The sequence below is a fragment of the Coregonus clupeaformis genome, chromosome 33 (assembly GCF_020615455.1).
Source record: "Coregonus clupeaformis isolate EN_2021a chromosome 33, ASM2061545v1, whole genome shotgun sequence".
Lineage (NCBI taxonomy): Eukaryota > Metazoa > Chordata > Actinopteri > Salmoniformes > Salmonidae > Coregonus > Coregonus clupeaformis.
In genome coordinates this window covers 23,541,345-23,553,522 of record NC_059224.1, presented here as the reverse complement: position 1 = coordinate 23,553,522, position 12,178 = coordinate 23,541,345, and the positions used below count along the sequence as shown (strand labels likewise).

The following is a 12,178-nucleotide window of genomic DNA, read 5'->3' as shown; positions in this document are numbered from 1 at the left end:
AAAAAAAATGTATGCACGCATGACTGTAAGTTGCTTTGTATAAAAGCGTCTGCTAAATGGCATATTATATTATTATTATTATAAATGCCGAAAATCAGGTCTGTGGTTAACACAGGCTTATGAGATCATATATGTTTTGCTCTATTTACATTTTAGTCATTTAGCAGACGCTCTTATCCAGAGCGACTTACAGTTAGTGAGTGCATAAATTTTTCATACTGGCCCCCTGTGGGAAACAAACCCACAACCCTGGCGTTGCAAGCGCCATGCTCTACCAACTGAGCTACAGGGGAGATAATGAGATAATATCAGTCAGTTAACATTACCTTCATGAATTATGAAGCCTGTGTGCTTTTTTTTATTACATAAATGCTTCAAAATTCACAAAAAGTGACGTTAGCTGATGAAGATTATCTCATAGATCAAAACGTATAAGATCTCCTAAGCCTATGTTTACCACAGACCTTATTTTCAGAGGTTATCCAAAAACTCTCCAAAAACTCCATTCATTTTTCCATAGGCTTTGTCCAACCAACCATGGTGGAGTTAGTGCCTACAAAAAAAGCACCATTACTATTGCTCTCTATTTACAGTATGTTCTATTATATGTTCTTTCTCAATTTTCCCCCTGCATAAGGACCAACCCTACTGACAATCGGACAATTGGCAGAGTAAGTTGAAATATAATTGTATTTAAAGGTAGACTCAGCGATATGACGTAGATGCAGAAAGTACACAGTATAGTGGGTACATTTCCGCAGCAATTAAGAGCGTTGAAGCGCGAGGCTCAACTTCTCCACTGTTTTGGTGCCCTGGCTACCACACTGAACAGCGTGAAGCGAACCTGTGCACATGCGCAGGTACTGTGTGGGACTGTGTGAGAGTGAAGTCTTGCATCTCGGGGTGCTACTCATGGCAACGTCATTTCACTGAGTCTACCTTTAACTTCTGGGTGACTATCCTGTTTTTTTGCAAGCTAATTCCTAGCAATGCTAGTGTGTAAATATTAGTGTTGCTAAAAGCAGCTACAACTGGTAAGGATTGTTGGATCTTAATGACAATAGAAAATCAATGTTTTAATGGCATTGCTTTGCTAGGAGTACATTTTACATTAGATTTTTTTTGTAATTTAGCAGACGCTTTTATCCAGAGCGACTTACAATAAGTATAATTTCCAGGTTATTCACATCTATGCCATTCCCCATCCCTGAAAGTGTCAACCCTTAATCGAAACATTAACATCCACACCCCGCTACAGTTTCAATAAAAAGCTGAGGGATGGGGCTAGAGAAATGCAACCACTCTCAAATCCATAGACTACGCTATGGATGCAAGGATTGACCATCAATGATATCAAAATTATAGTTTTAACCATGTTTTTAGGCTATACAGTGGTTGTTTAGATTTAGATTGTTTACAAACATTGGAGTAAAACAAGTTTAGACCTATATTTTGGGTTCTGATGGAGTATGACAGTTGGACTAAGCTCATGAGGCATGTATATAGTCAATGAGTATATCATTAATTTATAAGTCCAAAAATGGTTGTAGCAACTAAGGATTGCCCCATTATGTCAATGGAACAATGTGCATAAACAAATGCATTTACCATATTATAAAATTAATCACAAGGACATTACCAAAGATAAACTTGCTCCATTTCTGAAGCAAGAAGGAACATATATCTCTGTAATTCGTGACAGAAAAGGACCTAGGCATGCTGTATTGTCAAAAAATTAAACATTTGAAAAATAAATTAAAAGGAAAGATTGAAATCAGCTGTCTTGTGCATGAAATGTGGTTTTGCCATTATTAACAAAAGAGCCCAAGCATTTTTAATCTCTTGATAAATTAAACATCCTCAGTTTCACACAAGGCAGACCAACCGATAACAAGCGTTACGAGTCTGTATTACTACATAATGACAATGTTTTTCAAAAGAACAAACAAAACGTCTCTAGGCGATTGTAGCCTATACTGTAGGCTATTATCTCGTGAATAAGATGAATTATCTACTTGTTATAATTGTTTCCCATTCATGCATATGGTAGCTTGATGCGTTTAATGAAGATTTTAGAAAAGCACCCAAATGACGTCCGTTGTGCACAACTAACTATCCACGTGATGTTTTGCGTTTGAATCGTTTTTAATCGGATAACTGTCTCTATTGCATATGGTTAAAATCGAATAAGCCTATTGAGTAGAATAAAAGGCTACGCATCGAATAACCCAGATTTTATCATTGTCAAAACTAAACTAAACAGTAGAACAACACCAAACACTGGACACGCGAAAGGACACCACCAATTGTTTCACTGTACCTGGGCATGGTCTTTTCCTCCAAAGCAACGGTTTTCTGAATAATATTAAACGATCTGAAAAAGGCACGGTAGACTGGCCAGCTGGTGGGAGTGTGTCAAGCAACATGCGATTTGAATATCAGCCCACCGTAGGCTACTGTAGTCTAGCCTAGGCTACTTATCATGCGTCTGAATTTCAAAATGAGTGGGTTTCGCACTTACTTCTTCTCTACCAAATGCCCTTTTCTTGCTGTTCCTCATCGGCAGAGATTTCCAACCGTAGGCCTAAATATCTTATTGTTTTCAATTCTCCCGTCTCCCTGTTGAGCGCTCCGTGCATCAAGGGTCGCAATTATCCACATGGTTTTGGGGAGGCGTACTTCCCACATAAAAGTATTCCTACTCTCTCCTCTCGTCTTGGTCCAGTTTATAATCGCCGAAATAAATATTTGTCAGTACGCCGCGTTCCCATTTAAGGGTGGGCGAAGATGGAGCGTGACACAATAGCGGGAGGGCGGAGAGGAACAAATGGTTCCAAGATATCCGTCCAGTTCTTTCCAAACATAGTGCCCTGGGAAGAACGCATAGGTCCCTTTCAGATTCTGTGCGTCCACTGGCGAACGGCAGTAACTCGTGCGGGGTTATAATAAAGAGGGGCGCCCACAATTCAAGCGAGCTGGAGTGCGAACCCACGGGAGAACGCACAGACTCCAAGACAGGCTCTTTATCTGAAAGATTTCTAGTTTGACTGTTCTTTTGTGTTCTTCATGCCTTTGAAGAGCTGAATTGCGTCCTCACGCTGGTCTTTCTGCCTTGCCTGTGTCCTTCTTTGTTGTGTCTACCGTGTCCATCAAAGGCACACAATCCTACAGTATCAGTTATGTTGTGCTGTATTGCTCCCTCCTCATTCAGAAATGTTGGGTAAAAGGTCACATTACTTATTCAACATTGGTTTTGTTGATGATCACAAGTTTACTGGAGAACGGAGACCAAGTAGAGACTTTTGGACAAGGTGGATAATTGTATAATATAAGGCAGTTTATTCAGAGGTAAAGATATCTGAGAATAGCGTGCACGGACCCGTTCGTCAATCTCGTAGGGAGATATCTGAGAGAGAGCCCTAATACATTGTGTGCTGACATTTTATACAATAAAATAAAGTAGGTTGATTCTAGTAGTTCTGATCTTCTGATTGGTCCTGATGAGTTCGTCGAGGTCACCTCCATTGCATTGGCTCTGAGTCGGGTTCTCTGTCTTCAGATGTTCAGCCTAAGAGAAGGGGGTTTTTGTGTGTGTGTGTGTGTGTGTGTATGTGTGTTTAACAATGATGATGTGTGTGTGTGTGTGTGTGTGTATGTGTGTGTGTGTGTGTGTGTGTTTAACAGTGGTGTGTGTGTGTGTGTGTGTTTATCAGTAATGATGTGTGTGTGTGTGTGTGTGTGTGTGTGTGTGTGTGTGTGTGTGTGTGTGTGTATCAGTGATGATGTGTGTGTCCTCAGAGCAAGAACTCGTGAGTTGGAAGAACCGAGAGACCTATGGCGTGGGTGTTATTCTTAGCCACCTGCTGACAAGGCCGACAAGATAGAAGTCTTTTGTGCATTGTATCAAATACAAAGGCCCAACACAAGATGGGTCATGCACAAGATTTTAGTCAGACCAAGCTATAACATTATATATTTACTACGACAGTTTCTATCTATTCATTGCATATTCTGTGTTATGCAGGGCTAATGTAGGCCAAAGTAAATTACTTATTCAGAGGTTCCAGCCCTAACACTTAATTTTGACATGCTGTCATATATGTATTTTCTGTTTATGTCAATGGCCAGCTGGTCTTAATGGGTAGTGATGGAGTAAGACATGTCTTGCATAATTAGGGGTGACAGACATTTTTCAATTAATTTGACTTTTACTCAAGGTTCACATCTGGGAGAATGTGTGTGTTTCTTATTAATTCTGCACACAGCTCAGCTTCACTAACTTCACACACTTTATCTCTCACTGTCTTAAAGAGCCTGCACAGGCATACCTGTCAAAAAGTTTTGTTTTTGCATTGTGCTTAAAAAAGAAGCAGTTATTAATAATTGTTATGTTTTTTTAGGGGCAAAATGACAGACAATGGTGTTGTCCCCCCAGATTTTGTTCTTGGCTCTGTTTCTGGTCTATTTGAACAACGTTGACTTAGCAAGTATTATCTTGTAGTCTATGTCAGGTGCATAGGCCTAATCTTGTATTATATGTTTGGGAAAGGTTCACAGATAATGTCTCTGGTTCAATTCAAAATGACTTATTGAAAATCCCATTTGTGCTTAAGCTGACAAAATATATAATTGCCTGCTGTACCCTTCTCCTCAAGAGAAATGCAATAATCAATACTCTGTGTGACATGAGCCCTCCTCTCCCTCCTCCTCTCCCTTCCCCCTCTCTCTTTCTCTAACTCCACATCCTCAAAGCTGACTTGTTTTATTTTTCACCATACACAAGGCTTCAAATCGGTCATTTTCCCCACGTATACTCATTAGTCTGCAGGTGTGAATGTGTATGCATTAGTGTTATATTTAGTGAAACCACTACCATTTTTCAACACATAATTACCCTATTTCCATACTAGGATTCTGGACCGTGGGTAGTTGTTGACAGTGGTGAGTTAACATGTGACCCACATTCAGGTGTACCTGTGCTGCGCTACACACACTAGTCATGTTGGGAGTCTGTGGCCCACTCTAAGGTGTTCAGATGCACCTGTGCTGCATTACATTTGAAGTATGGATAGCACTCACTCATGAATCAATACTTCTTCTTAACTAAAGGTACTTGGGTTTTAAGTGATGATTGATACTATCTGAGCTTGGTCTGTGTCTCAATGGGTTTTAAAGCTACAGTATATCTCTCTTAACGTCCTTTCCCTCGTCATCACAATTGCAAATTGGCATGATGTGTGACATCACTATGGTTGAAAACCCCTCCAGCCATCTTACCTCTAGGTGGCCATGAAAGGAAAGGATACAAGGTAAGGAGTATTTGAATCAAGCCTGAGTGTTTGTGGTAATCATCTTACCTTGTATTCAGTGTCTTTGCTCAGACAAGCCTGGTGCCATTCAGATAAGCTCTCATATGGTTCGACAGACTACTACAGTACAGTCTGCTGTTTGTCTTTTACAAGCCACACAGCACTTAGCGGCGCTAAGTTATGAGCTTGGCTGGGACAGCTGTGTGACTCAGGCTGCTAGCTCTACTGTGTTGTTTTCTGTGTTGTTACTTGTTTTGCTTTGCTTTGGGTCTGTGTTGTAACTGCTCTCTCTCTACTCTTCTTTGATGAGCTATCACTAACATTTGTGATTTGACAATGACATTGGCTATTAATTGTATACATTTAGGCCTTGATTGGATATTGATGTGGCTCACTTGTTCCTGACTGGCTGTATTGTGATGTGTCAGACTTAGGCCCTGATTGGCTGGGTTATGGTTAATTTGACCCTTATTATGGCCTGTTTTATAGCTGGATTGATGGCCTTTATGGGTTCTGTGTTCCCAAGCACTCACTCCAACAGTCTGATGGTTTTAAACAGTGTTGCGTGAGATGATGGAAGATTATGGTATCCTGATGGCATCAGCTGGATGAGTGGTAAGGGTCCATTTCAAGGCCTCTCTCTCTCCATCAAATAGACCATTATGGTCCAGGTCAACTAGATTTATAAAATAGTCACATCTCCTGATAATTGCCTTCAAGCTATTCACAGATGAGTGATCTGATATGAGGAGGATCATGGTATGGTTGTATGTTGAAGGGACATAGAATAAAACAACCTGGTCTCTTGAATCAGGACAATGCAGGCAACTGTCCTCTGGCCACCAGCAGTAATATATTTTACAGATCAATGAGTTGAGCTGGGAGGTGAATTGCTATTTATGGTCTCAGTGTGTAGAAGTGAGGAAAGGGACAATAACCTGACTGGATGAGAGCTGAGTTGAAAAGAGGTCTAGGCCCATACTAGCCTGCTTTGACTCCAGATCTTTGTTGGCTTCTCATGACGAGTCATTCAAACATCATATTCAGTGGAATCTCGTCCCCAGGCTAATTGCGCATATACAGTGAGGGAAAAAAGTATTTGATCCCCTGCTGATCAGTCTATAATTTTAATGGTAGGCTTATTTGAACAGTGAGAGACAGAATAACAACAAAAAAATCCAGAAAAACGCATGTCAAAAATGTTATAAATGTATTTGCATTTTAATGAGGGAAATAAGTATTTGACCCATCTGCAAAACATGACTTAGTACTTGGTGGCAAAACCCTTGTTGGCAATCACAGAGGTCAGACGTTTCTTGTAGTTGGCCACCAGGTTTGCACACATCTCAGGAGGGATTTTGTCCCACTCCTCTTTGCAGATCTTCTCCAAGTCATTAAGGTTTCGAGGCTGACGTTTGGCAACTCAAACCTTCAGCTCCCTCCACAGATTTTCTATGGGATTAAGGTCTGGAGACTGGCTAGGCCACTCCAGGACCTTAATGTGCTTCTTCTTGAGCCACTCCTTTGTTGCCTTGGCCGTGTGTTTTGGGTCATTGTCATGCTGGAATACCCATCCACGACCCATTTTCAATGCCCTGGCTGAGGGAAGGAGGTTCTCACCCAAGATTTGATGGTACATGGCCTCGTCCATCGTTCCTTTGATGTGGTGAAGTTGTCCTGTCCCCTTAGCAGAAAAACACCCCCAAAGCATAATGTTTCCACCTCCATGTTTGATGGTGGGGATGGTGTTCTTGGGGTCATAGACAGCATTCCTCCTCCTCCAAACACGGCGAGTTGAGTTGATGCCAAAGAGCTCGATTTTGGTCTCATCTGACCACAACACTTTCACCCAGTTCTCTTCTGAATCATTAAGATGTTCATTGGCAAACTTCAGACGGGCCTGTATATGTGTTTTCTTGAGCAGGGGGACCTTGCGGGCGCTGCAGGATTTCAGTCCTTCACGGCATAGTGTGTTACCAATTGTTTTCTTGGTGACTATGGTCCCAGCTGCCTTGAGATCATTGACAAGATCCACCCGTGTAGTTCTGGGCTGATTCCTCACTGTTCTCATGATCATTGCAACTCCACGAGGTGAGATCTTGCATGGAGCCCCAGGCCGAGGGAGATTGACAGTTATTTTGTGTTATTTTCACCTTCTCACCAAGCTGCTTGGCGATGGTCTTGTAGCCCATTCCAGCCTTGTGTAGGTCTACAATCTTGTCCCTGACATCCTTGGAGAGCTCTTTGGTCTTGGCCATGGTGGAGAGTTTGGAATCTGATTGATTGATTGCTTCTGTGGACAGGTGTCTTTTATACAGGTAACAATCTGAGATTTTATTTTTTATTTTTTTTATTTCACCTTTATTTAACCAGGTAAGCCAGTTGAGAACAAGTTCTCATTTACAACTGCGACCTGGCCAAGATAAAGCAAAGCAGTGCGATAAAAAACAACAACACAGAGTTACATATGGGGTAAAACAAAACATAAAGTCAAAAATACAACAGAAAATATATATACAGTGTGTGCAAATTTAGCAAGTTATGGAGGTAAGGCAATAAAATAGGCTATAGTGCAAAAGAATTACAATTTAGTATTAACACTGGAATGATGTGCAAGAGATGATGTGCAAATAGAGATACTGGGGTACAAATGAGCAAAATAAATAACAATATAGGGATGAGGTAGTTGGGCGGGCTAATTTCAGATGGGCTGTGTACAGGTGCAGTGATCGGTAAGGTGCTCTGACAACTGATGCTTAAAGTTAGTGAGGGAGATAAGTGTCTCCAGCTTCAGAGATTTTTGCAATTTGTTCCAGTCATTGGCAGCAGAGAACTGGAAGGAATTGCGGCCAAAGGAGGTGTTGGCTTTGGGGATGACCAGTGAGATATACCCGCTGGAGCGCAGACTACGGGTGGGTGTTGCTATGGTGACCAATGAGCTAAGATAAGGCGGGGATTTGCCTAGCAGTGATTTATAGATGGCCTGGAGCCAGTGGGTTTGGCGACGAATATGTAGTGAGGACCAGCCAACAAGAGCGTACAGGTCACAGTGGTGGGTATTATATGGGGCTTTGGAGACAAAACGGATGGCACTGTGATTCGCGAGTCAAGGATCGGTAGGATAGGGCAGGCAGCAGAGTGAAGAGCGGTAGGAGAGAGAGTAAGGGGAAGAGAGTTTACAGTCAACCAGACACCTAGATATTTGTAGTTGTCCACATACTCTAGGTCAGACCCGTCTAGAGTAGTGATTCTAGTCGGGTGGGCGGGTGCAAGCAGCGTTCGGTTGAAGAGCATGCATTTAGTTTTACTAGTGTTTAAGAGCAGTTGGAGGCTACTGAAGGAGTGTTGTATGGAATTGAAGCTCGTTTGGAGGTTTGTTAACACAGTGTCCAATGAAGGGCCAGATGTATACAAAATGGTGTCGTCTGCGTAGAGGTGGATCTGAGAGTCACCAGCAGCAAGAGCGACGTCATTGATATACACAGAGAAAAGAGTTGGCCCAAGAATTGAACCCTGTGGCACCCCCATAGAGACTGCCATAGGTCCAGACAACAGGCCCTCCGATTTGACACATTGAACTCTATCTGAGAAGTAGTTGGTGAACCAGGCGAGGCAGTCATTTGAGAAACCAAGGCTATTTAGTCTGCCAATAAGAATGCGGTGGTTGACAGAGTCGAAAGCCTTGGCCAGGTCAATGAAAACGGCTGCACAGTACTGTCTATTATCGATCGCGGTTATAATATCGTTTAGGACCTTGAGCGTGGCTGAAGTGCACCCATGACCAGCTCGGAAACCGGATTGCATAGCGGAGAAGGTACGGTGGGATTCGAAATGGTCGGTGATCTGTTTGTTGACTTGGCTTTCAAAAACTTTTGAAAGGCAGGGCAGGATGGATATGGGTCTGTAACAGTTTGGATCTAGAGTGTCACCCCCTTTGAAGAGGGGGATGACCGCGGCAGCTTTCCAATCTCTGGGGATCTCAGACGTTACGAAAGAGAGGTTGAACAGGCTAGTAATAGGGGGTTGCGACAATTTCGCGGCTAGTTTTAGAAAGAAAGGGTCCAGATTGTCTAGCCCAGATGATTTGTAGGGGTCCAGATTTTGCAGCTCTTTTAGAACATCAGCTGTCTGGATTTGTGTGAAGGAGAAGCGGGGGGCATGGGTAAGTTGCAGCGGAGGGTGCAGAGCTGGTGGCCGGGGTAGTGGTAGCCAGGTGGAAAGCATGGCCAGCCGTAGCAAAATGCTTGTTGAAATTCTCGATTATTGTAGATTTATCGGTGGTGATAGTGTTTCCTAGCCTCAGTGCAGTGGGCAGCTGGGAGGAAGTGCTCTTATTTTCCATGGACTTTACAGTGTCCCAAAACTTTTTGGAGTTAGTGCTACAGGATGCAAATTTCTGTTTGAAAAAGTTAGCCTTTGCTTTCCTAACTGCTTGTGTATATCGGTTCCTAACTTCCCTGAAAAGTTGCATATCGCGGGGGCTATTTGATGCTAATGCAGTACGCCACAGGATGTTTTTGTGCTGGTCAAGAGCAGTCAAGTCTGAGGAGAACCAGGGGCTATATCTGTTCTTAGTTCTGTATTTCTTGAATGGGGCATGTCTATTTAAGATTGAGAGGAAATTACTTTTAAAGAACAACCAGGCATCCTCTACTGACGGAATGAGATCTATATCCATCCAGGATACCTGGGCCAGGTCAATTAGGAAGGCCTGCTCGCTGAAGTGTTTTTGGGAGCGTTTGACAGTGATGAGGGGTGGTCGTTTGACCGCGGACCCGTTACGGACGCAGGCAATAAGGCAGTGATCGCTGAGATCCTGGTTGAAGACAGTGGAGGTGTATTTAGAGGGTAAGTTAGTCAGGATGATATCTATGAGGGTACCCATGTTTACGGATTTAGGGTTGTACCTGGTAGGTTCGTTGATTATTTGTGTGAGATTGAGGGCATCTAGTTTAGATTGTAGGATGGCCGGGGTGTTAAGCATATCCCAATTTAGGTCACCAAGCAGTACGAACTCTGAGGATAGATGGGGGGCGATCAATTCACATATGGTGTCCAGGGCACAGCTGGGGGCTGAGGGGGGTCTGTAGCAAGTGGCAACAGTGAGAGATTTATTTCTGGAAAGGTGGATTTTTAGAAGTAGAAGCTCAAACTGTTTGGGCACAGACCTGGATAGTATGATGGAGCTCTGCAGGCTATCTCTACAGTAGATTGCAACTCCACCCCCTTTGGCAGTTCTATCTAGACGGAAAATGTTATAGTTGGGGGATGGACATTTCAGAATTTTTGGTGGCCTTCCTAAGCCAGGATTCAGACACTGCTAGAACATCAGGGTTGGCGGAGTGTGCTAACGCAGTGAATAACTCAAACTTAGGAAGGAGGCTTCTGATATTTATGTGCAGAAAACCAAGACTTTTACGGTTACAGAAGTCAACAAATGATAGCTCCTGGGGAGTAGGAGTGATACTGGGGGCTGCAGGGCCTGGGTTAGCCTCTACATCACCAGAGGAACAGAGGAGGACTAGAATAAGGATACGACTAAAGGCTTTAAGAACTGGTCTTCTAGTGCGTTGGGTACATAGAATAAAGGGGGCAGTTCTCCGGGCGTTGTAGAAAAGATTCAGGGAATTATGTACAGAAAAGGATATGGAAGGATATGAGTACAGTTCAGGTAACCCTAAGCGTTGGGTAACAGTGAAAGAGATAGCGTCATTGGAGGCATCGATTGAGCCGGTCTCGGCGTGTATGGGGGGGGGAACAAAGGAACTGTATGAGGCAGTTTGAGAGGGACTAGGGGTTCTACATTGAAATTGTATAATAAGAACTAACCCAAACAGCAATAGGCAAGGCATAATTGACATGGGAGAGAGGCATAAAGCAGTCACGTGTTATTAGAGAGAGCTAAGACACAACTGGAAATAGCTATAACGTTTGGGCTAAGACTAAACAGAATAAACAGGACAGGGTACCGTGTAAAGGAACAGTCCAGCAGGCATCAGCTGTGCAGCTGAGTGATCATAAGGTCCAGTTAACAGCAATATGTGAGTCCGAGAGCAGTTCAAATAGGTGCTTCAGCACAGCTAGCAGGGAGCACAGTTGTGGTTTGCGTGTGCTAGCGGGCCGGGGGTGGCAGATGGATCTTCGTGGTCGTCGCAACGGGAAGCCTGTTGAAACCACATCAGACTATTTCGTCGGCAAACCAGTCGTGTTGGATCGGCGGGGCTCAGTGTCAACACTAGGAGGTCCCGTCCGGTTGACAGAGAGGTAGATAGCCGGGAGATGGGCCTGAGGCTAGCTCAAGGCTAACTGGTGCTTGCTATAGGGCAATGGTAATGGTAATCAGCCAACAACAGGTTGCAGCTAGCTAGCTGGTTGTGATGATCCGGCGCTAGGGTCCAGTGATTCCGGCAGAAAGTCCAATAAGCTCTGGGTCGATAGCACGCTGGGTCGATAGCACGCTGTGCAGACTGGCCGACGAATTGTCCAGGCTAGAGCTAGAGCTGGCTGGTGGATAGTGTAGGCCACGGACAATGGTGAAGACGCTAACGGTGACTAATAACAGGTAGCCACTATTTTCAGCTTACGGTTCTTGATGAAAGTTATAAAGAAATAATAGAATCCTTTCCACGTTGGGTGAGGCGGGTTGCAGGAAAGTATATTTAGTTAAAGAATGAAAGTAAAAAATTGAGAAATATAGGTCAAATACAAATTTCCCTCATTATAATGCAAATAAATGTATAACATTTTTTACATGCGTTTTTCTGGATTTTGTTGTTGTTATTCTGTCTCTCACTGTTCAAATAAACCTACCATTCAAATTATAGACTGATCATTTCTTTGACAGTGGGCAAACGTACAAAATCAGCAGG

The 12,178-nt window shown here is 43.2% G+C and overlaps 1 protein-coding gene across 2 annotated transcripts in view; it reads right to left on the bottom strand.

The window, feature by feature from the left end:
* The window catches only part of kcnk2b (potassium channel, subfamily K, member 2b), a 46,910-nt gene extending 43,945 nt beyond the window's left edge, over positions 1 to 2,965 (bottom strand). The window contains exon 1 of one of the 2 annotated variants that reach the window (XM_045210215.1): positions 2,522 to 2,965. In XM_045210215.1, coding sequence (XP_045066150.1) covers position 2,522 — 1 coding nt within the window. In that variant the 5' untranslated portion in view covers positions 2,523 to 2,965. Of the gene's footprint in view, positions 1 to 2,320; positions 2,394 to 2,521 lie in introns of those variants that run through there. The other variant, XM_041860407.2, reaches the window with a different exon arrangement.
* Positions 2,966 to 12,178: the final 9,213 nt, after the last annotated feature.